We start from the raw sequence: 25958 nt of genomic DNA, 5'->3' as shown, positions 1-25958 counted from the left end.
GTACCTCTTTACAAATAAGGGTGACACCAAGTCCCAAACAAACAATCTTGCCGCTGCTCCCTATGTAGTCTGGCCAGTTGGGGGCTCCATGCTAACTTTTCCCTCGTAAACCAGAAAACTCCATGTATAGCCTGTTGCCCTGTGACAGAGCTTATACATTTTGGCCCCATAGCTAGCACCCTTGCTAGGGAGAAAGTGTTTGAAAACAAGCTGGCCAGAAAACAATCGAGGACTCATCTACCCAGACATCTTGTTGGGGGATTTAAAAGGCTTCACATTTTTGGTTGAAATGGTTTAAGGGGAACCGAATTTTGTGGAGCCGATCATATTCAGGGTCACCCCAAGAACGACAGAGTTCATTGTCGTTGAAGTGCATAAAGTAATTTGCAGAAACGTACTGCATCTATGATGAAACTTCTGAATGAGAAATATTGTAAACGTGTGATCAATATTGACAAAGATATTGATCAACCATATTCCAAATTACAACATTTAAAAAGTGTGGTTAACTTTCACCGGTTCCCGACTGGCAGACCGATGTACATTGGCAGAAGGGCACGGACAGGCAAATGGGCATACAGGTATGTCCCTCTAAACTTGCTGCCGTGCCATCGCACGCCGGCCGAGACCTCCGTGAGTCGGGTTGCGGGTCCCGCAGACTCGATCGCCGTGGGGATAACCGCAATCGTCAAACGGGGAGGAAGAACGGGAGATGCATCTCCCCGTTCTGCCTAGTGACAGTGTCATCGATCTCTGCTCCCTGTGATCAGGAGAAGAGATCAGTGACGTGTCCCACGTAGCCCCCCCCCCACAGTTATAAACACGCCCCAGGACACACTTAACCCTTACCCTGCCCCCTAGTGGTCAACTCCTTCACTGCCTGTTTTATTTACACAGGAATTTCAGAAAGAGAAAGACCCCCCTTAAATGGGATTTTAGAAGACCGACACCAAAAACAATTAAAACATGTATATACTTTATTGATAATTACTAGACAAATATTAAAATGGAACAAAAGAGACAAGTATACTTCCAATGTCTCTATTGCATATCTACAAATGTACAAACACATGGGTTGTTATAATGAGCCAACCAATGAACAATTAAAATACTCTCCTCTATAACCCACACCCGACACATTTCTAGTTGCTGAGGTCACAGAACTTTCATCAGGGGTGAAGAGCAAGACCTTGATGGCATAATGGTATTTCTGGAATATCGCATCAATGATGAATGTACTTGAAAACACTCTGAAGTGTGTATCGCTCGCAGAAAGGGTGTATCGCAATCTAATGTTCGAATGAAGGAGTGGTATATTATAGTCCGACGCCGTCCTTAGTGGAGGATGCCAAAGGACTACTACGTCAAAATCCACCATACCCAATGGTACCTAAGGGGGGGGGGGGGGGTTATTTTATATATTTATCTTTGTTCACTTAGTGACAAATCGTAGCTTAATAGCAAATGTCCTCACTGGACCCAAGTATTCCCCACCCCTCCTCAAAGAGTAAACCGAGGGGGGCTGTAAATGAAGCCCGTGGACTTTAATACAGGCAGATAGGCTTTCCGCAGTCAAAGGCGTATAGGTGTCGCCTACACAGGAATTAGTGCATTTGTGTGGCACTGATTGCTGTATAAAATGACAATGGTCCCAAAAATGTGTCAAAAATGTATGATATGTAAGCCATAATGTCGCAGTCACAATACAAAAAAAAAGAAAAAAGAAGAAAAGAAAAAAAAAATCCCTAAAATTATCCCCCATTTTGTAAATGCGCAATTGATGGCGCAAACCAAACGCTTATTGCATTTTTTTTTACCAAAAATGTGTAGAAGAATACGTATCAGCCTAAACTGAGGGAAAATAAAACCTTTTTTTATATATTTTTGGGGGATATTTATTACAGCAAAATGTAAAATAGAATGCGTTTTTTTTTTCAAAATTTACGCTTTTTTTGGTTTATAGCGCAAAAATAAATAAATAAATAACGCAGGGGTGACCAAATACCACCAAAAGAAAGCTCTCTTTGTGGGGAAAAAAAAAGGATGTAAATTTTGTTTGAGAGCCATGTCGCACAACTGCCCAATTGTCAGTTAAAGCGACGCAGTGCCGAATCGCAAAAAAGTGCTCTGGTCAGGAAGGAGGTAAAATATTCCGGGGCTGAAGCAGTTAAAGAACAGGAGGAAAGAATCAAAAATCACTTGTATTCTTTCACTCATACGTTAGCAACAAAAGAAAATACATTTTTGGAGGGACAAGAGGGCCTTTCAAGAGGGAAAGGCCCACAAGTGGCACCAAGGCAATAGATCAGGCAATATGGGTAATATACAGAAGAAAAGCTCAGCAGGATGGATGGTTAGTGTTTACCCACACACAGCGATGTAGACAAACTCCCAGTGACATCTGAACCGGAAATAGATGTCACTTCCTGGTTGCAGTTGAACCGGAAGTAGAAAGGCCTAAGGGGAAGTCAGGGAGATCACTCTCTGCTGACAGCTGCTGAAAATGGTGGGAGGGACAGACGTACCTGTGCAGGTTAGCGACGCCCTGTTTTTAAATACACATAACTATATAAGATTGCTTAGTATATCGTGTGATCACGCTCTCTGAAGACGTGAAAACACGAAACGCGTCAGGGCGGTGATCACACGAGCAAGAGGGTGAGTGTTAGCCGACAAGGACCCGGGTCCACACACGGAGACTGTGTTGGATGAGATCTGCAGCCTACCGGTGAGACGATCGTGCGGCAGCACTTACACCACATATGTTATATGCTGGTTTTAAGTTGTTTTAAATGTAAGCATATTATGTAAGGGGGGGAAAGGAATTTTTTCAATCCTAAATAAAAGGTATCACACTATATGAGACCCCTTGAATCTTTTGCATGTCTACTACCAATGTGAGAGCAATCAGCGGGACACACAGAACCAGACAGAGGAGTTCCACATAGTGGAGATAGGCTCTAAAGTGATTGGAATCTGGTAAGCAGCCATCTATATACATACTCACGGAGGTGGAACAGCACATGGTGAAGGTGTAGGACCATACCCATACACACCCAGATATCTGAGAAGATTGTATGAATATGAATATGAAGGACTGCACTCATTGATGAGGAATAGTGTGATCTCTTGGTGTATGGACATTAATTCCTGACAAAAGTCTTGCTGGTTCTTTAATACTTGGTGTTTGGACACCAATTTTGATAAAAGACTTGCTGGTTTTTAAAAAAAGTACTACATGCTTAACATAGACAAATTGTTTGTTGTATATGGAGATGTGGTATCAGCGCTGTTAGTGGTTATATTTGAATCCTCAGGTTAACCAATTCTTTTGTTTTTTTATGCATGATAAGTTTTATTTTATAATGGCAGCTAAGTATTAAGAACCATCCCCAGGTGGGAGTAAGTTGACTGCACCCTTTGAGCGCTGGGAGTAGAGGTGAGCATATCAATTGTTTTGAGTGCATACCTCTGCCAGATTAGACAATATACAGAAGAACTTTAGAATGTCCAAGGAACTAATTCTACTTTTAATTCTTCCACTGCTTCCTCCTTCTCACACAAGTCACACTATGATGATAGGAGATCTCAAAAGATGAAACACAAGATGATCCAACTCAAAAGAAATGTGTAATCGAATCAACACCGACACAACAGCACTTTATACCGCCAACTTTTGGAACTGTTCCCTACCTGGGTAAAGGTAACACGCGGCGGATCTAATACTCACCTTCTGGGCCTTTGGGTGATGGCTCAAACACTTCACTTGTGTATCCCCTATACAGGATTCTTCCATCAACACTAGAAGTGAAGACAGGGATTTTCCCCATCACGACCAGAGACACGATACTTAGTCAAATTGACCCATAATCAGAAAGTTTGTGATGACGTCGACATTCTTAGCTTCAATTTTTCAGACTATGCACTCTCCACAGATGAAAAATCACTTTTAAGCAAAGGTCTCAACGTCTGTCCAAACTCAGACATTAACACATTTGAAGTTATAGATGTTCACTTATTCACTAGAAGACTTCTTTTTAAAAATAAATGGATACTAATATTTATAGGCAAAGTCTATCAAGGGAATATTGGGTTGCCTCTTTTGAGATCAGAAAGAAATGTTTTACCTTGCTGGAGAAATTTGGATCATGCTTTTCCGTTTCCTCTGGATCAACTGTGGGTATGCGATTGTTTATATAGGATTGTAACTTTTTTTTCCCCCCTTTTATTGGTTGAACTTGTGTCTTTTTTTCAACCAGACGAACCATGTACTTTATGTAAAACTAGCCTCATTTGGCTTTTACAATTATCCCCCTTGCATTTCACCAAATTGCAAATTTTGTCCTTTTTCACTGAAATTTTGGCTAAACAAACTAAATTGAAATTTCACTCATTCCTATTTGGAAGGCTTGCAAAGAAAAGCTACTCCCAACTGTTGTGATCAAATATGCCTATACATCTAGGGTCTATCTCACACAAATGATCATCTCAGTCTCATGGTCTTTGTGCTAGGACCTGCAAGTATAGATTTTTCTTTTAAAATAGTAAAAACACTGTTTAGATATCAACATGGTCTGCAGTCTAGTTTAAAACACACCCCACTTTAACTAAAACAGAGGCATCCACGACTTTTAACCATCTGACATCCGCGTTATGGCCAAATGACGGTCACAGTGCGGATGTGAATTCCTGGGAGGCTGTCATACGTTTTTTTTCTTCTCCTCATGCTGACAGCGGAGGAGAAAAAAAAAGCTGATCACCGGCTCAGCTTAAAGGGACATCGGTCCCGAAACAAAGAGGCAATTATGCCTCATAATTGGAACCTTAAAGTGCCACTTATCAATGCCCACCAGTGGTGCTAATCAGTGCCACATAGAAGTGCTGCCTATCAATGTAACTGATCAGTGCCCATCACTGTCACCCATCAGTGTACATCAATAACTGACAAAAATTACCAGTTTTAAAATTTATAACAAAAGAAAAAAATAAATAAAAATTCTGTCTTTTTACATTTTTTTTTTTTTTTTTTGTAAAAAAAAGGCACAGGTTATCAAATACCACCAAAAGAAAGCTCTATTTGGAAAAAAAAAAATATATATATATATAAAAATGTAATTGGGGGCGTGGCCTGCACGCGTAGCGGATGGCAGCTTGAGTCCGGAGCTCCGGAACACATCGGGGATATAGCGGCACAAACCGACTCACCGGGACTCTTTCTCCCCGTACATACAGTCAGACACCCGCATCTACCTTCGCAGCATGTCTCGGAAGCGCAAGGAACTGCGCAAGCCTCAGCGCCTGACGGACTTTTACCCGCACAAGCTACAGGGGGGTAAGCAAAATGGCCACCGGCCATCTTCCACGCCACTGAACAATGCAGCCTCCTCGCTCCCCTCATCTAGCAATGGTCATCACAATGATAGCTCCTCGGCAAGCTCCCAGCTTAGCTCTCCCTCTCCCATATCAGGCAGCCCAGCTAAGGCTAAATTTAAACTGGGTGGCGATGGATGCAATCAGCAGACCGGCCGTGCCTCAGACTCAGGAGATGAGACACATGAACTCCCAGACTCCATCAAATCTTTCCCTACACAGCATCAGCCTTTCATGGACACTGTGCTGAAAGATATGCCATTATCCTTGAGAAGTTCACTTCAATCCGACATGGCACAATGCATGCACAAGTTTCACTCATCTATACAGGGAGTGGAGACCCGGGTTGAGCACATTGAACAGAAAATGGGTGAGTTTGCTAACACCATTAACGATCTGGTGGATTCACATGAAGAAAGAGTGGGGGATAATGAGTGGATTAAAGCGAAACTCGCTGACATTGAGGACAGGAACAGGAGGAATAATTTGAAAATCAGAGGGATCCCGGAGTCAATACAACAGAATGGATTACGCACTTACGTTTCCTCATTGTTAAAAGCCCTGGACCCTAATCTCTCTGATCTTGATCTAACTATTGATAGGATCCACCGTTTACCTAAACCATCTTTCTTGTTGGATCAGGTCCCGAGAGATGTGATCCTGCGCCTTCACTTTTATCATGTGAAAGAACAGTTATCAATGTTGATGCGCAAAGGTGAGCACATTCCTGAACAATATCATAACTTGCAGTTTTTTGCGGACTTGTCGCAATATACATTACAAAAAACGGAAAAATCTGAACACCATTACCAAGGTGCTCAGGAACCACAAAATCATTTACTGTTGGTGCTACCCCACTAAGCTTTCAATCCTGCACCTCATTGACTCTTTGGAAAAAGGGCTGTCCCTCCTGGAGCAATGGATGATACTCCCTGAGCGAACAGCGGATGAAGCCGCGAGCAATCCAAGACGCATACCAAGCCCCACGTGGAAAACTGTCACACATAAGAATGCACATTCCCACGCATAACCCGGTTGGGTACTATGATTACTACATTATCCCCAAAGGTCTTTTCAGGACTGCCTTAAGGCTAAATAACTTTCCCCCCCTTTTGATTCCGAGCAGTGTGTCACTGCATACCGGTGCTATAAGTTTTTCCGCTCCCGTTAGGGGCGGTTAAGTTATGTGGCTTCACGATAAGTCACCTGGTTCTATGGTTTGCTTTTTTTTTTTTTTACTTTACTATGTTTTTCTTACTGTTTTCTGTTTAAAGTTACACTAAATCGGAATTCGGAGACTCCAGGATGAATCCGCTATTCAAGCGCACCTCCTAGCGCAAACGGCTGAAAGACACAGAATGCAGTTCCATGACATTTGGCACAGTGAGTACTTCCTATCCACTACACAGATATCGCGTGCCCTTCCGTATTCTCCCACGCTAGACTATGGGATGGGAATTCACAGCCTTCTGAACTTAAAGTTCACTGCTACACTACAGATCCCCTCAGACACTACCCATGGGCATTAAATTATCTCCATCAATACGAAGGGTCTCAATCACCCAGTTAAGAGGAGATCCATGTGGAACAAAGCAATCTCCAACAAGGCTGATATCCTGTGCGCCCAGGAGACACACTTTATCTCGTCAGCCCCACCACATTGTTTGCACAAAAGTTTTCCCCATGTGTTTACTGCTAATGCTCCCACTAAAACTAAAAGGAGTTCTAACAGCGATCAAAGACTCAATTGCTTTTACTCCACTTGAGGTCATTAAAGACGTTAAGGGCCGATTCCTCATACTAATTTGTGAACTTAATTCAGCCACTTTCACCATAGTGAATGCTTACTCCCCTAATAGACGCCCGGTTAGCTTCTTCCATAGCTTGATGAAAAAAGTGAGAGCACACCAAAAAGGGAAAACTTATCATCTGCGGCGACTTTAATGCTACTCCCGATCCGACTACGGACTCCTCCTCAGGTTCCAGGTGCACAGGCCCATCCTTACTACCCTCAATTCACAGGCTTGAACTGTTTGATGCTTGGAGGTGCTTTCACGATGAAGAAAGACACGTTTTTTTCGTCGCCGCACAGATCGTATTCTCACATCGATCTATTTTTAGTGGATCAGGATACTTTGGCAGATGTGGCCTCCACGACCATTAATACCATTACGTGGTCTGACTATGCATCTATCACATTAACATTGTCCGGGACATTGACAGGGGGTTCACCTCCATTATGGAGGCTTAACTCATTTCTTCTGCAAAAAAAGGACTGTAGGGAAAGAATTGAATCGCAGTTGAAAGAATTTTTTGAACTTAATGCTTTATCTGTACAGGATCATTTTGTACTTTGGAATGCGCATAAAGCTTTCATTCGAGGTATATTCATGCAAATGGGGGCGAGGATTAAGAGGCAGCAGCGTAAACAGATTACAGACCTAACTGAGCAGATCTCTAAGTTAGAAATTCATAACAAACATAACCCATCTTGCATGATCTCCAACCAACTTAGTAAGCTAAGACATGAGCTGAGAATGCTTCTCTTGGGAGATTTTGAGAAATCTTCCCGGAGGCTCAAAATGTCTTATTACGCTACGGGGAACAGGACAGGTAAAAAAACTTAGCAAATAGAATAAAGGGGTTGAGACATAAGACTAGCATTCCATATATACTACACCCTGTCATCCGTAGCAAGCTTAACCATCCCCAGGAGATAGCGGACGCTTTCAGCCAATATTACAGCTCCCTATATAATTTGAAAAACGATCTGCATACCGCCCAACCCACTTCTGAAGCAATTCAGTCATTTTTGGACAAATTAAACATTCCTACTATCTCACAGGAACATCTAACAACTCTAAATCACCCATTCAGCACAGAGGAAGTACATAGAGCTATCAACTCCCTCCCATGTAATAAATCACCAGGTCCGGATGGGGGTTCTCAGGGGATTATTACAAAACCTTTAAACTCTTATTGACCCCATATTTGAAACAGATCTTTAACACTGCTGCTGCCTCTGCCTCCTTTCCCCCTGAGATGCTAACTGCTGTTATTGTGACATTGCCGAAGCCAGGTAAGGATCCCAATACCCCTCAAAATTTCAGACCCATTTCACTCAACATCGACCTGAAAATTTACGCTAAAATTATTTCCTTCAGTTTATTAGACCTCCTACCCTCGCTTATACATCCTGATCAGACAGGCTTTACTAAGGGACGTCAGACGTCTGATGCCACGCGTAGATTGACAAACATTATTCATTTGGCCAGGTTGCATAGGAGGCCTTCTCTGCTGTTGGCCTTGGACGCAGAGAAGGCCTTCGATCGCATTCATTGGCGATACCTCACCCAGGTACTACTGAAATTTGGCTTTTCTGGTAGTATCCTAAATGCCATTTTGGCCTTTTATTCTAAGCCCTCAGCTCGAATTTATACATTTGGAGTCCTGTCTAGGCCGTTTGATATTACGAACGGCACTAGGCAGGGCTGCCCCCTATCCCCTATCATCTTTAACCTATTAATGGAACCCCTAGCGATTCATATCCGATCTCACCCGGATATCTCAGGCTTTCGCACAACTAACTCAACTCACACACTCAGTCTGTTTGCCGATGACATCATAATGATTTTGACAGATGTGGAAACTTCCCTAGCTTCGGTACACTCATTATGTTTAACGAGATATCCTATTACAAAGTCAATGATACTAAATCATACATAATGGATCTAGGGGTGGATCCACGGGTCCGAAAAAAAACTCATGCCAGAATTCCCCTACGTATGGAAACAGGATGGGATCAAATATTTAGGTATAACCCTTACGGAATCCACAGCAGAGTTACATGCAGCCAACTATTCTCCTTTTTTAGATGCCCTTGGTGAAAAATTACAGGAGGTCTCAAAAGAAATGTCTTGGACAGGACACTTAGCAGCTTTTAAGATGCTGGTGCTTCCACAGCTGTTGTACCTGTACCGAGCGTTACCTATTGTAATCCCCAACTCCTTTTTTACCAAAGCACAATCTTTGTTAAACAAATATTTGTGGCAAGGTAAGAAAGCTTGATGTGCCTTTAAAAAACTGGTCAAGACTAAAAATGCAGGGGGTATCGGTCACGTTATACTGAAAGACTATTACTCTGCGGCTGTCCTTGCACAAGCTAGGGCCTGGTTCCCCCACTCGCAAAGTCCTAGATGGGTGGAATTGGAAAAATCACAGATCAATGAGAGGGGACTGGTGGACCTGCTTCTGTCTTCCACCTTTCCCTCTCACCTTTCCCTCTCAGATTCACGCACATTTATCGATTACCATGGAGGCCACCTTAAACGTCTGGAAACTGTTTGCATCTTTAGATTTTTCAGAACAGGTCTTAAAAGTGATACCACTCCCACTCTCCTGTATTTCATGGCTAGTACCAGATCTGAATTTGAGCAGGTGGGTGGCCAGGGGCATCAATAATATGACAGACTTGATGGCAGGGTCTCTTCCTAAAGCATTTGATGCACTACAAGTAGAATATGACCTAGAGGATAATGACAGCTATAGATACCTACAGATAGTTCACTTTCTTACGAGAAACTCCACCCTCCACGTCCAATTACCGTGGCGCGCAGTTCTTTATCTTACTAACCAATACACCGCTATTAAGGGCATATCCACGTTTTATTGTCTTCTACATTCTAAGATAAACTTTGAAAAATCCACTAACATTAAGGCGTGGGAACGTGAATTGGGCGCAGAATTTCCTACAGACCAATGGATTAAAGCTTTACAAACTACCTTTAAAGTAGTTGTAAACCCTTACAAACCACTTTGACCTACAGGTAAGCCTAGATTAAGGCTTACCTGTAGGTCCAAGAAATATCTCCTAAACCTATATGGTTTAGGAGATATTTGCCCGAAAACAGACAGCGGCACACAGGTGCACTGAGCGCGGCATTCTCAGCGACGGAGCTGCCGCACGTGTCGGCTCCCGTGCGCATGCGTGGGAGTGACGTCATTGCAGCTTCGCCGAATGACAGAGGCGGAGCTGCAAAACCCCACCAACAAGATGGATGCGGCAGACTACAAGGGACAGCGGCGACTTCGCTGGCTCCTGTGTCAGGTAAGTGACACATAATGGGCTACTATGCGATGCATAGTAGTCCATTATGCTTTGACTTTGCAGGGAATGAAAGAGGAAGTAAACTCATCAGGGTTTACTTCCTCTTTAAGGCGACTAAAAGCGCTAACCTTTGGGAAATGACCCATAAATTACTACCAAGATGGTATCTGAGACCCTACAGGATTTCCAGGTTCTCTCCTCAGATTTCCCCCCTTTGCTGGAGAAACTGGAACTCTTTATCATGTCATATGGGGATGTCCAAAGTTGCGGCAATTATGGTCTAGTGCATTTAATCTGATCTCTACCCTCACAGGGAAATTAGTTCTACCTAATGCAGCTATGGCGGTCTTATCCTTGGGTATAGAACAATTACCACCACAAACCAGAACTATAGCCACACGTATTCTCTTTAGCACCAGATTAATAATACTGTGTCATTGGAAGGAGACTAACTCTCCTTCCCTCCGAGAAGTCATTGAGACAACGAATACACATGCCACATATGAAACTCTTTTTGCAGCCTCCCAGGGTAACTTTCTGCAGATGAGCTTTAAATGGTCAAATTGGACTGTATGGTACGCGTCTCAAAGTTTGTTAGTGAACACAACTTCATTGATTTTGGTTGCATGGTTTAATGTATCAATACTTATAGAAGTCTTTTAAGTTTCCAACCCTCTCCTTCTTGCTACACTTCTTTACAAATGTTGTTTAACACGCAAAACTGTGATTTGCTCATTTCTTGCACTTTCATTACATGTAAAATTTCTCCGATATTGTATGAATACCGATTATCCTAATAATTTATTGGAATTAAAAATGTCATTTGGGTACAGTGTTGTATGACCGTGCAATTGTCATTCAAAGTGCATCAGCACTGAAAGCTGAAACTTGGTCTGGTAAGGATCAGGGTTTAAGTGCCCGGTAAGCAAGTGGTTAAAGTATGAGACCCAACAACCCATGCCGTTTAAAATAGGAATGCAAGGGAAAACATTGTGTCAGTAAGAGGCAAGGAAAGGGCTGTACATTGCCATTTCCAGTGAAAAGTTGTGCAGGGGGTCATGTCAACACATGTCTTGGCCATTGGACGATAGGCAGGCTGTCCACTCTAGGAAAGATGTGCTCATGCCTAGCGCGGTCAGTTTAAAATGGGAAAGCAGAGGGACTGGCTAGATCACTGGGTTTATTATACAAAGGAATATTTATATAAGATAGAGATATATATATACACACACACACACACACACACACACACACACACACACAATCAACCATTTGTAGATGTCTGTGGTTGCAGCCTACAGAACAAATATATTAAGTCTATAGGGAGGGAGGAGGGGAAAAAACAAAAACAGGAGCAGGCATTACCTGCTTCAGAATAACCTCATTTTAAAATGAGGTTTAACCTGTGATAATCATAATTCCCACAGCGCTCTACTGGACAATCTGCTCATTCTCCATAGATGCGAGAATGTCACCAAAGCTGCCTAGATTTGTAGTCCTGCAAACACAAATTGCTCACAGCACTAGTGGCTACAGTTATGGACTGTCAAACATCTAGTTGTCACTATAGTGGATCATGGGAATAAGTGTTGAGTACTGCACACATTAGGAAGGGCATTATAGGAAAGTACAAATGCATAGTATTTTAAAACCAGTAATTTATACTTTAGATGAAAGATCAATGACTAAAAAGGGGGTAGATTACTGGGATACCTATGCATCAAAACAGCTGCAGACAACTTGCGCTGAATTCTTTATTTGCATAAGCTCTCCTTTCATGTGCATGCCATTTGTGTTTACATTTTTACATAAAGCTGCATAAAGTTATACTGCAAGAAGTAAACAATCCTTTCACTGTGTTGGCCATAAACCATAAAAAAAAAAAAAATCAAAGTTTTTGTCATGATTGACACGCTTATGCTTAGTGGAGCAAAAAGCTTGCTTATCTGGAGCAGTTGGGCTGCACAAATTACACACACACACACACGTTACAAAGTCGTGGCAAAGTAGTGAGGGTTCATTTGTTTTCTATAACTGTACAAAATGTATTATTACACACCAGATTTTCTTCCGATTCATTTCCATTTCTTCTACTGAAACAGCAGTTATAGCTTCATGCAAGTGTAGCGACCCTGCCTTGTGCAGTTGTGACCCATTTTAAATTAGAATGTGGTAGGTGGGCCATACACTGCTTGAATTATAGCCAATTCATGTGGATTCATCCGAAATTTGATCTATAAGTGGTCCTAACAGCACCTTTTGCATGACAAAAGTCAGTTTTTTTGCCAGATACAAGTACAGTTCATTTTTTTTAAATGTTATTACAATATTTTTTGTTAATATTTTTGGGGGGGCTTTGGTGAGATGTCAGGAGTCCAAACAGACCACTGACATCTCCCATTTGAGCCAGACAAAAGGGACTGAGGACACATTCCTCAGTCCCTTTCTCAGCACTAAAGATGAATGAACAGAAGACAGAGGCTCCTGTTCATTCATAAACTGAGCAGAGTAAGAGTTCACTCTGCTCAGAATTTACAGGACACAGGAGGGATCTCGCTCACTGTGTCCAATTACTAGTTCCCCTGCAGCCCGCGGGAGAGTAGGGGAACCGGCAGCAGGGGACGAGGATAACGGGGGTAGCGGAGAAGGATGGGGAGGGACACAGAGGTGGCCCGAGAGAGGCACACAGAACAGCTGGGAATGATCGGTGCAGCAGGAGGGACAGCTGTGAACACTGATCTCCCTGTATAGCTTTTTAAGCTGAGAGCCATGGGAGGGAGACAAGGAGAAGCAGCGGTCAACTAAAAATCGATACAAAGGAGATAGGTGATCACAGCTGTTCCCCGTCACACCGATCATTCCCGGAAGATCGGGAGGCACTTTGCGAGTGCCGCCCCAGAAATGGGGGAGTCTCCCGCACCTCGCAGGAGACTTGAGATGTCTGGTATGTCCAGGTGTACCATTAGGCTGTAACCAGACTGAGCTAATATTTATCTTTTCTTAATTCTGTAAGTCCCCCCCCCCCCCCCCCCCCCCAAGTCTGGTGGGTTGATTGCTTTAGCCTGTTGCTTGAAGGAGGTTCCAGTAATCAGTGGTTCAGGAATATTTATCTGACACAGCCAACCCTTGACTAGCAATAATCAGAAAATGGTTTGGCGAGGTGTGAAGATTACTGTTTGAGTCAGGCCTCAGATTGTGCCATGTGCTGAGGGCTCTGGAAGCCCTGCTAGAGCAGATGCCTGAGAGGAGCTAGGCTGAACAGAGAAATACTCAAATACTCTTGTCCAAAGAGAATCTCAAAAAAGGAACTGTATTCGGCTGGCCCCTTGGCCACCCCTGCCTATATCAAGCGATGGGAGACTGACATAGGGATAACGTTTACAGAGACGCAGTTATCACACCTCTATTCCCTCACCCATTCGTCCTCTAGAGACTCCAAAGCCCAGGAGACCAATTTTAAACTACTGGCACGTTGGTACCGGGTGCCAGCGGACTTGGACTGCATCTACCCCTCCACATCGGAGTTCTGTTGGAGGGGGTGTGGGCACCGAGGGACCCTAATTCACATATGGTGGGATTGCCCCCTAATTCGACCCTTCTGGGAAGACATACAGGGCCAAGTAAAAATAGTTACAGGGACTGAGGTCCCCCTCTCACCGTTGCACTTCCTTCTGCAGGTACCCCCGGTCCCGCTCAGTGTATATAAGAATACTCTGCTGGCACATTTGCTGAATGCAGCAAAACGCCTGATTCCGATATACTGGAAAAGGCCTGGAATTCCCACTCGAGAGGAGTGTTGCAGGGGAGTGAATGCGGTGAGAGAGGCGGAGATTTGGGTTGCAACCTGTAAGGGCCTTGAAGACCGATTTCATGATATATGGAGACCCTGGTCGGCATATGCATCGGACCCTAACCAAGTACCCTCAAGCTTAGACATAGCTCTGCTGGAGTTGGCAGACCCTACCCATAAAACTCTCAGACTGGCTGGGGCCCGTGGAGGGACTAGATCTCCCCCTGGGGGCTCTTAGCAGGGAAATACTGCCTACAGAACTTTACGCTCAGGAGTGGTGTGCCCGGTGCGGACAAAGCAAACATTTGGAATTTGTACTCAGGTAATTTGACCTACTCTACCTGTCCTTTCCTTCCTACCTCCCTTCCCTTCTTCCTACCTCTCCTAGTATACCCCCCCTACCCCGCTGCGTACGCAGTTGTTCTTTCTTTGTACCCTATGCTGTCCTTCTTTCCTCTCCTCCTCTCCCTCTTTTTACATCTCAACCTCTCCCCGGCCTGAATGTCGTGGGAACCTGATATACCAGAGCTGGTAGATGGTGGGCTGAGATCCCTTCTTTAATCCCGGGGCTTCCGGGCAGGAATCTTCGTAATTGGCAAGAGGAGACATTCTGGCCGACCCTCTGTGGTGACGATGGGACTCCCGGGATATGCTGGCGGTGGAGGGTGGCTAGCTGGAGGCAGTTGGGCCCCCCCCCTCTACCCCAGCGACGGGATGGTGTCCACACTTCAGATAATTTTTGTGCCAGAGCAGTTCCAACGCCTACTAAGCTGTTATTGCCCTTGCAACTATTTGGCTATCACCAGCCTACCCACTATAAGTACTCCCACGACATTCTCCCATTCTCCCTGACTTAGTAACCTCCCTCCTTATGTATGTTCAACCTACATGCTGTTAAACTGACCCTTGGGCGGCTTTTCTGAGGCCGAAGGGTATTGCACTTAAAAGAGATGTTGAACTTGTCTTGTATTTCATATTTCTGTTTCTGTTATATTGCAATAAATACTGATTATACAAAAAAAAAAAAAAAAAAAAAAAAAAAAAAAAAAGGAACTGTATAGGATGCTACTGACCGGACTTTGGAAGAGGGATCTTTGCCCAGGAGCTCAGGTATTTGCTTATGGAGGGACAGAAGTCAGATTTCTGTGTGCTCCTATCAAAGAGTCACAGGAAACTAAAGATCCTTTAACACAATTGCCGATTCAGTGTTATCCTCCCTTCTATTTTATGCTTTTTTTTATTTTTTTTTATTTTTTTTTTTGAGTATCCTGTGACCCATAAACCCTCTTCTCCAAGTACGAAAAAATATATTAAAAAAAAAGAGCCTAGAAACTGATTGTCAGAGTTTTGCTGGTGAGCTGTTGGATTCAGATACAGAACATATTCAAATAGGTGGTGGGAATTTTTAGACTTGCAAGTGTAGCAAGATAAAGGAGCGCTTCAAAATACTTCTGGTAAAGCAGCTCCCAGAAAGCAAGGCTACCCTTGATGGGTACCCAAACAGTAGCTCAAACCATGAAAACATTGAAAGAAGCAATGGAGGGGGCTGCTCAGACACTGCTATCAAGTGGTACCTCCATGAGGAGAGTTCAAAATTGGTGCCAATATAGATCTGAACTTCCCACCAACTGAACCCCATTTGTAGACCAATATGTTTCAGCAAACAAGTTATATAGGATCCACTGTTATCTCTGCAGCCAATGTGCTCAAATATCTAACTACTCTATTCTAGACATGTGCAATTTGTTTAGTTCCAAATTTGTTTAAATGAATTGTGACAAATTCGTTAATTCCGAATTTTGGATTTCCAAATTTCACATTTCCAAATTTGGAATTTTCGGAATTACGAAATTAAAAAAAAAAAAAAAAAAAAGAAAAAAGAAAAAAAGGAAAATCTGTTTAATTCTAAATAATCATTTTTTTCAGATTTTCGGAAAGTCAGAAATTCGTAAATCCGAAAATCCAGAAATCTGAAAATTCGGAAATCCGAAAAATCTAAATGTGAAAATTCCCGAAATTTCCGAATTTTTTGATTTTCCGAAAAAAAGTAGAAAACGAATGAATCAAAAACGAAAATGAACTAATTTTTTGTCAGTGTGCATGTCTAATCTATTCCCATTTTAGAGTCAACGATTATTAGTTTACCAATCTGGATTCTAGGTCGATCTGGGTCATTTATTCCCATAACTACATTGTGCTACCACAATTCTGCTCATTTTAAGTGGTTGTAAAGCTAAAGGTTTTTAATCTTTTTTAATCTTAATGCAGTCTATGCATTAATGTGAAAAACCTGTGCTGCAGCAACCCCCCTTTTTTCTTACCTGAGCCCGATCCAATTCAGCGGTGTGCACGAGCACAGCATCACCAGCCGCCATCTCTCCTCATGGGACAGATAGCAGTGGGAGACATTGTCTCCCGCTGCTGTCAATCAAATCCAGTGACACGGAAGCAGTGGGCCCAATGTCTGATTCAATGGATGCAGCAGCGGGACTCGGGAGAAAGCAGCTTTCTGTGGGGGAACCCGATGAAGAGAAGGGGCTTGGAATGCCGTAAGGGCACCCCAGAAGAAAATAATCAAGGCTGTTCTGTGCAAAACGATTGCAGGGAAATAGGCTTTTTTTTTTCCTTCTTCTTTTTTTTTATATAAAAATAAAAACAACCCCCTTGAATGGCTTCTCATTACAATTTCCCATCATAAAGGGTCACAAAGTACTGCGAGAATGTACATGTAATTTAAATATCCTTGGTGCTCTAGTACAAGGTGAATCCACATAACATTCATGTATCAACGATACGCTGCAGTCAAACATGAAAATATACAAATTTGGATTTGTTCATTAGTAAATTTAAAAAGGGGAGATGTAATCTCAAGGAGAGGTTACACAGAAAAGAATTGCAAATAACACAGGGCACAGTTCTATTCAGGGGCACATTCTTTGGAGATAAAGGGTAAAGGCTATAATTCATAGGGGGACATACAATTTCAGTGAACCTGTCCGATACTACAAAATGCGTAAACACCAAAGTGAAGTACCTGCATTCATTTTCAAATAAATGCATTTATATCTACTTAGACCAAAACCTGTACCAGGGCCCTAATGCGTGTCCAAATTGGCACCACAAAGTGCCCTCTCCCAGTGGCATTTAAAATTCCAATGGCAGTACCTATACTGTCCACTGGGTTTCTGACATTAGAAAAGGAAAGGGCTTGGTGTTGATTTGGACAGATGTTAGAGCAGAACTAAAACTTTTTTGAATCCGTTAATTGCATCCTTCCCATTGATCACAGGTAGGTGATGGGTAGACCACAATCCTTTCTTGCTGACCCTAGGAACTTGGACAGGAGGGACAGTATTTACAGATATCGATCCCCCCGCTGAAAGCTGCCTCTCCTCCTGCCAGTGTTGAGCGGCTGCAGGATGAATGGTGGTCCATATCAGTAAATGCAGCCCCTCCTGTCCCGGTTTTCTCTTTCCGCTGCCCCGGCTTCCCATGTGCTCCCTGTGTCCCCCCTTCTCCCCCAACAGCACTCTTGGCTTACCTCCTCTCCTGCCATCTGCTGTAGGGGATATTTTCAGAATGAACACAGTGAGTGACTGAGTGATCAGTACCAAATAACTCACTGTGTTCATTTACAACTGAAGCATAGTAAACTGTTACTATGCTTCAGTTTGTAAATTACCAGCAAGCTGCTCAGCACTAGGGATGATCTTTGAATTCAAATCAAACTCATGTTCGACTCGAACATTGCCTGTTCGGCGAACAGTGAAAAATTTGGGGTGTTTGCGGCAAATTCAAAGAGCCGTGGAACACCCTGTACAAGTCTATGGGAGAAATCTAAAGTGCTAATTTTAAAAGGCTAATATGCAAGTTATTGTCCTAAAAAGTGTTTGGGGACCTGGGTCCTGCCCCAGGGGACATGTATCAATGCAAAATAAAAAAGTTTTAAAAACAGCGGCAGTGATTTTAATAATTCTTTTTTTTTTTTTTCTCATTTTAAGCGTCACGTCAAAATTTAAAAAAAATAAATAAAATGGAGTGGAGTTCCCCCTAAAAATCCATACCAGAGCCTTTATCTGCGCACGCAACCTGGCAGGCCACAGGAAAAGAGGGGGGACGAGAGAGAGCCCCCCCCTTCTGAACCGTACCAGGCCCCATGCCCTCAACATTGGGAGGATGCTTTGGGGGTCTGTGACCCCTCAAAGCACCTTGTCCCCATGTTGATGAGGACAAGGGCCTTGGCCAGTGGTTGTGGCGATCTGCGGGCGGGAGGCTTATCAGAATCTGGAAGCCCCCTTTAACAAGGGGACCCCCTAGATCCCGCCCCCCGTTTTAAATGGTAAGGGTACCCCTACCATTTCACAAAGAAAGTGTAAAGAATGTTAAAAAAAGACACACCCACCATTGAAAAAATCCTGTATTAAAAATAAAAATAAAATAAAAAAAGATTCCAGTGGTGGTAATCCACTCTTGCTATTCAGCAACGGATGATCATCTCTCTGGGGTCCAGCGATGGCTGATCTGATCCAAAAATGGGTGATCTCTCCCTCCAGCGCAGCGCAGTCCATCCATCCTCTGTCTCCATTGGTGGACACACTGCGGGGATCCTGGCAGCCTGACATTTCTTATATGAGGAGGGCGTGGCCACCCGTAACCTGGCCCCGCCCCCTCTGACGCAAGTGTTGAAGCCTGGCTTCCCCAATGACTTGTGGGTGACCCCGCCTCCCTCTGATTTAACGGAAACCTGCGGCCAGGGTTGCGGGGATGAGGCCCCTGTCATCAACATTGGGACAAGGGAGAGAGGGGGAGAGAGAGGGGGGGGGGAGAGGGAGAGGGGGGGAGAGGGAGAGGGAGAGGGAGGGGGAGAGAGGGGGAGAGCGAGAGAGAGGGGGAGAGGGAGAGGGAGAGGGAGAGGGAGAGGGAGAGGGAGAGGGAGAGAGATGTTCTAGTGAAATTGAAAAAATAAAAAAAAACCCACAACACACAATCACAATCTAAGGACAAACTGCAGCTTATTACATTTTTATTCTTGTATTTAGAAACAATGTATTGGAGGTTCCTTACCTTCTGAATCCATGTCAGTAAACACTGCTGATGTCCCACTAAATCTATGCAATCACAGTACTTGTGCAATTCCTTTTGGCCTTTCTTCTCTGCTTCACGACAGATAAAACATTCTTTTTCTAGTTAAAAGAAAGGAGAAAATAATCTCATCTGTGTCTGATTACAGATTAACCATTTGGTCCTTGTTAAAGTAATTAAAAAGTTATTTTCTCAAATTAAGAAATGCCACAAACTGGAATGAAAAACAGAGTCAAGTTCCTGATCTACTTGTATTAAATAGCCACAGCGGAGCAAGCCAGTGTACACAAATGTTTTTTTTTTTTTAAAGGGTAGGTGAAAACAATCTGGTAGAAAAATATGGTTTTAATTTCATAAAAACAAAATTCTCTCAGTATTTCCACATACAGTAAGTAATCTGTTCAGACTTGCTAATCCTTTATAAAAATTCTATATAAATGCTGAAAGTCACTAAAGCACAAAACGTGTAGAAACGCTTGAAAAATTTAGTGTTATGTAGTTAGTTGCCCAAGTCTATGCTTTGATTAACAGCAATCTCCTGCACCATCCAGTCCCCTCTCCTACGCGTGTCGATACAAGGGAAATATCTCAGCTCCCCCTGATGAAGACACAATATTTCCCTTGTGTCAACATGGGTAGGGGTGGTGACTGGACAGCGCAGGAGACAGTTGGTCTACCTTATGGAGTAGGAGCAAACACTCATCCATGGCTTAGTGCTATTAAGGCATGCTATAGAGCGGTACACTAATGTAATCACACATGTGATTACCCTATAATAGGGCTTTGTATGCAGTAAATAAAACATTTTAAAAACGGTATCACACTATGGGAGTTTAGTTTTGATATTTATATGTGAGGAGGCTACATCTTTGAGCATTGTTTGGACCTTGCAACCTGACCTGGAATCCATTTTGATGATTCAAAAGAGTGTATTGACCAAACTTAATTGCGAGGTCACACGCTAAGGTGAGCGGCCGATACCTTGGGGTGGGGAGCACTTGAGTGTAATTGCTGCTGCAGATCGCTATATTTACATTCACCAATCAAGTCACATTTATTATTGCTGTATTAAGGACACTGAAAACTGAACCTGGGTGGTCAGAGTATCATGGACTTATATGCACTTGAGCACTTTCGTATCAATATTTATATTTTATGAAATGTGTGTACCGTATATTCACGCTATATGATGTTGAAAGCTGAATGATGACTTTAGTCGCTTACAGATTATTATTATTATATTCTTGGGATTAGATTTATAGGCACAGAAACAATTTTGTTTAGGTTTTTGCTGCAGGTTCAGAAGACCATTAAGGGGATAGCGCAGCACATACATATACACACACACACACGCACTTTTCTAATTTCTTGATTGCTGTGCATCAATATTCCACCTCTGTATCCATAACACTTCCCCAATATTATAAAATGCGCACACCGCCACCAGCTGTTGTGTTACAAAATCCACACCAGACCTTTATCCGAGCATGCCCCCCTTATGACGTCATGTGGCGAAAAAACGGCAGTGGGTGGGACGCCTCCCATGGAGGCGGAGGTTTTCTTTTTTCTCAGCCTGTCGGTGCCATGATTGAAGATGGATTTACATCTCAGACACTTTATTTAAAAAAAAATAAAAATTGTCAAAAACTGTCTGCAGTCATTTTTACTTTGACACCTTTGTGATGAATGGGTAGGGGTACAATGTACCCCATACTTATTCACATGATGGGGGCGGGATCTTGTTAAAAGGGGCTTCCAGATTCAGATAAGCCCCCCCGCCTGCAGACCCCAACAACCACTGGGCAAGTGTTGTGGGGATGAGGCCCTTGTTCCCATCAACATGGGGACAAGGTGCTTTGGGGAGGACCCCAAAGCACCTAGTCCCCATGTTGAGGGCATGTGGCCTGGTATGGTTCAGGAGGGGGACACTCTCACCACCCTTTTTCCTGTGACCTGCCAGGTTGAATGCTCGAATAAGGGTCTGGTATGGATTTTTAATTTTGGCATGGAGTACACCTTCATATCCATATCAGACCCGAAGGAGGGGGGGGGGGGAGGGGGGGACCAAGGCTGTTTTTTTTTCAATGGATTTTTTATGTATTTTGCCAGGTTTCGACAATACATTACAGCCACAAGCAATTTTGCATGCCATTTTTTCCTTTAGAAATGTCCTTTCGCTGCAGTACTGTTATAAACATGGGAAAACATTTTTTTGCGCCGATACATGTCCCCAGGAGCAGGGCTCGGGTCTACAAACACTTTTCATGGTAATTGTATAAGCCTTTAAAATTAGCACTTTGGATTTTTCGCGTCCGTGTCCTATAGACTAACTGTGTTTGCACAAATGTTTTACCTGGTAGTATGCCAATTATGACGTGTTATGGAAGAAATATAAAGTTACAGCAAAGTGCTAAAAATACATCCCTTCAGACATTCCTTTATTTCAAGTGTTAGGTCTCGAGCCAGGAAGTACAGTATGTGAGCGGGCCCCTGTGGCCAGGAAAAATGTGTCCTAGATGGTGGCAACAAGACAAGCGTGTGGGGGCTCTATCCAAGAAGTGGGGTGGGAATGGTACATTTTGGTAACATCCGCCCAATCACAAGTCCCCTACACTCTGTCAAAATACAATGTCCCGAAGTGAAGTGGAGTAGAGCGGACTGGAGTTGAGGGGAGGGAAGGGGGGTTCTCCTTCCACCTTGTGTGTGTCGATGTAGTAATCTTTTTTTACACAACAGTGTATCAGTGGTCAGCTTTACAAAGGGCTATGAACTCTTCATGTGTCTGCATTGATTGGCCAAACACAATGCCATGGGAGAGTTCCAATCTCCTCCATCCCAAGTAGTAGATATTGCCTTCCTGCTCTAAAGTTAAATGGATGAGTGGTGGAGGAAAAGCAATATGTGCTGCAGAGGATGGGAGGATTAAATCATACATGTTACTTTGCCTTGCATGTTGCTCTAAAAACAGGGGTAGGCAACTACAAGTCCCACAAGACATTGCAAGACTGACAATCACAGGAATGACTCCTAGAGGCAAAGGCATAATGGGATTTGTAGTTTTCAAAACAACTGCCGAGGTTGCCTACCACTGCTCTAAAATGTATCTCTAGCTAAAAAGGTTCCCCCCCCCCCCCCCCCCCCCCACTTTTGAAAAAAAACTGGGGAAGGGTTTAAAATTGCAAACAGCTGCACACAGGCATGCGCACAAGCATGCCTAGGCACACGCATGCACCTGCTGCCAATACCGACACTAAATGGGCCATTTAAAGAGGAAGTAAAGCATCAAAAAAATAAATAAAAATACACCCTGCAAAGCAAAGGCATAATGAGCTAGTATGAATAGCATACTAGCTCATTATGACTTACCCGAGATTGAAACCCTGGCATCAGCCCTCATTCGCCATCTCCGACGCCACCATCTATCCTTGAGTGACTTCTGGGTATCGTGGCTCCAGCAATGTGACTGGCCGGAGCTGCAATGTTACTCCTGCGCATGCATGCTGGTGCCGCCACAAACGCACGATCGCCGCTAGAAATGGCACACTCAGTGCGCTTGCGCTCGATGTCTACGGCGCATGTGCCATATACATCGGTGCAGCTATCACTGCAAATATCTCCTAAGCCTTTTAGGTTTGGGAGAGATTCATTGCACCTACAGGTAAGCCTTAATCTAGGCTTACCTGTAGGTTAAAGTGGGTTTACAACCACTTTAAAGTTGAGCAGCTGCACTGGTCAGTTGCTGTCTGATCTACAGTGTTCCCTGTGTATTCTGTACCATTTCCTGTACTTAATTTCTGTAAATGACCCACCTTGTCTTGACGACACTTGAATGGCTACCTGCCCTGACCTCGGCTTCTCCAATGCAGACCTCGGCCTGTGTTCCAACCAGTCTCCTGTCTACTGTCTATGCCTGAGCTGACTTGCTGTTACAGCGTGTCTGATCTTACATCCCATGTCTCCTGGCTAGCATGCTTCTTACCTGGTCTCGGTCAGTCATATGCTAGCCAAATGTCCAACAGTCAGCTCTGCACTAGTGGCCAGTCATCTACCAGCCAAGCAAATACCAGTCTACCTTCTGCCAGTACAGCGTCTGCTGCACCTGTTGCTATCCGACGTCTTGGCCAGCTGGTCCACTCCTGGTGAAGCATAAGCTACCTACCTGCACAGTCTGCTGGATGCCTTACAGGTGCCCGTACCTCACTGCACTCTCATGGCTACTGTCCTCTTCACGTCAGACTCTACAAGCATGTACACGACACCCTGTCTGGTTATTGTAGTCTGTGTCCCAACTGGAAGATTCACCTTCTATTTATCTCATCTTCCAGAAAGAGACATCTCTTCTAGTGACAACCATCCATAAAAAGGATTCCTCCTAATTAGTGAGGAGTCAAGGTTTGGGTGGAACCCAGTTGGCCCAAGCCCACAGGCAGCGGTCACAAATTAACAGAGCTCCAGTCCATGCAGTTGAGGCTGTAAAAAACGAATAGCACGGGGGGGCGGCAATGTGGAAAAAAAATAAAAATATTACTAGTGGCTGTATAATGATAAAAAAGTGCCAACCACAACTCTTAAGTGGAAAGGGGCTTTACTCCACCTCATTACTTAATCTAGCAGATGTGTAGAAACCTTCTAAAGTTCCATTTGTAATGGCTTTTAAATTCAAAAGAGATGCACATTTTTAAAGTCTATTTGTATTCAAAATGTGTTTGTTTGGAATACAGGGAAGAAGAGTCACAACCCATTATTTTAATTTCGTTTTTTTGCTAAATACGAGAACAAAAATGAGGAGCTGGATACACATCTTCTAAGGGTCACTGAAATAGTTACAGTGCACACTGGTTCCATTTGGCAGTACTACACAAACACAAGGGCTCCTCTTGGGAACAGGGACAGGACTCAGAGCTGGGAATCCTAACAGAGTGGTGACCTCTGGTGTGTGTGTGTGTGTGTGTGTGTGTGTGTGTGTGTGTGTGTGTGTGTGTGTGTGTGTATGTGTATGTATGTATGTATGTATGTATATGTATGATCTTTGAGTCTATTTACTGGAACCTAATCTACTGTATGCAAAGGGGTATATACACCCTTTGACTTTTATATGATCAGTTACTTTTATCATGTTTATATTCATGACATTTGAATTTGTACCTCTTTTGTAACCCTTGCGAAGCAGAACTATGAGCCGAATTGGATTCCCCCCCCCCCCCCCATTTATCATTAACCACTTGCCTACTGGGCACTTTTACCCCCTTCCTACCCAGGCCAATTTTCATCGCTCTCTCACTTTGAATGACAATTGCATGGTCATGCAGCACTGTACCCAAATTACATATTTATTTTTTTCACACAAAGCTTTTTTTTGTAAATAGTTTTTATTGAAAGATTTTCACAAGAAAGTTTACAGTACAATGAGAATAGTCTTAGTGTCTTCCCCGCATCATCCCAACATTACATAGCATATCACAAAGCAAACAGTAGGGAGAAGCATAAAGAAGTTTGGTGAACATGCTGCAAACAAAAAACAAAAACAAAAAACATAACAGGAAACAAAATAACAGAGAACTGTTAAAGACTGGTCTGTCAAATGTCCGAAGGGGGAAGCCAATAACATAAGAATGTGGATTGCATTAAATACTTGTTACATTGTATCAGGGATGGCTAGATACCAGGGCGAGAAATTATAACAAGTGAGTACTCTTATACCATGTGTCCCAAATTTGCCAATTGTTATCAAACTGAATTTTCCCCATCCTGAGGGCTAGGATTGATAAGTGTAAATGGGTGGTCGACCAAACCTCTGAGGCATTGGGAGCTTGATTATTTTTCCAAAATCTAGCCATCAATGACCTAGCCACCAGGAGGATGTGGGATATAACAACTCTAAAGTTAGGTGGGTATTTTTCAATACCCAAATTGAGAATTGCCAGGCCTGGTTCAGGGGCAGAGAGGAAACCTGTGATACTAGAGATGGCACGAAATATGGCATTCCAGAAGCTTCTGAGATGTTTACATGACCAGAACATATGAAGTAGGTTACCAACCTCCCCACAGTTCCTCCAACACAGAGGGGAGGACTCAGCGAGGCCAAATTTAGAGATCCTAAATGGAGTAAGGTACCAGCGTAGGGCAATTTTCTGAGCTAGCTCCCAGTGCCCAACACACCTCGAGGCCCTGTAGTTATCTTTGAATGCATGGCACCATTGTAACTCAGAAAAAGTGCAACCTAAGTCCTCCACCCAGCACAGAAAGGGGCGAGATTTACTAAAGGCAAGCTTTTGATGGAGGAAGTTATAGAATAAAGATATTCCTTTGGGTAGGGGGGAATTGACATTGATAAAGTGCCAAAGAGATTCAGCTACTGGAACACTGGTAACTTTACTTCCCTTTAGCAAATGAGATATTTGATAGTGTTTATATGCATCAGCAGGCTTTAGCTGAAAGCGCGTCCGTAGAGAGTGGAATGGGATCATGGAAGGTCCCTGAAAGAGATCCTGCAGCCACCGTATTCCACTCTCAGCCCATGCTTTGGTGGAGAAATCAGGGATTAAGAATTCTAAGGCCTGCAGTGGAATGGGAAGTGTAACCAATTTGGAGGTCGGAGGTGTGGACCTA

The 25958-nt window shown here is 43.4% G+C and overlaps 1 protein-coding gene across 1 annotated transcript in view; it reads right to left on the bottom strand.

Annotated features, from left to right (window-relative positions):
- The window catches only part of LOC143928214 (uncharacterized), a 694330-nt gene that overhangs the window by 593782 nt on the left and 74590 nt on the right, over nt 1–25958 (bottom strand). The window contains exon 2 of the mRNA XM_077452960.1: nt 19332–19450. Coding sequence (XP_077309086.1) covers nt 19332–19450 — 119 coding nt within the window. The remainder of the gene's footprint in view (nt 1–19331; nt 19451–25958) is intronic.

This window comes from Lithobates pipiens, unplaced genomic scaffold (genome assembly GCF_037356315.1).
Source record: "Lithobates pipiens isolate NorthernLeopardFrog02 unplaced genomic scaffold, aLitPip1_a1.2 Scaffold_23, whole genome shotgun sequence".
Taxonomy (NCBI): domain Eukaryota; kingdom Metazoa; phylum Chordata; class Amphibia; order Anura; family Ranidae; genus Lithobates; species Lithobates pipiens.
Note: the sequence above shows the minus strand (reverse complement) of the source record. Positions and strands in the feature narration are given on the sequence as shown.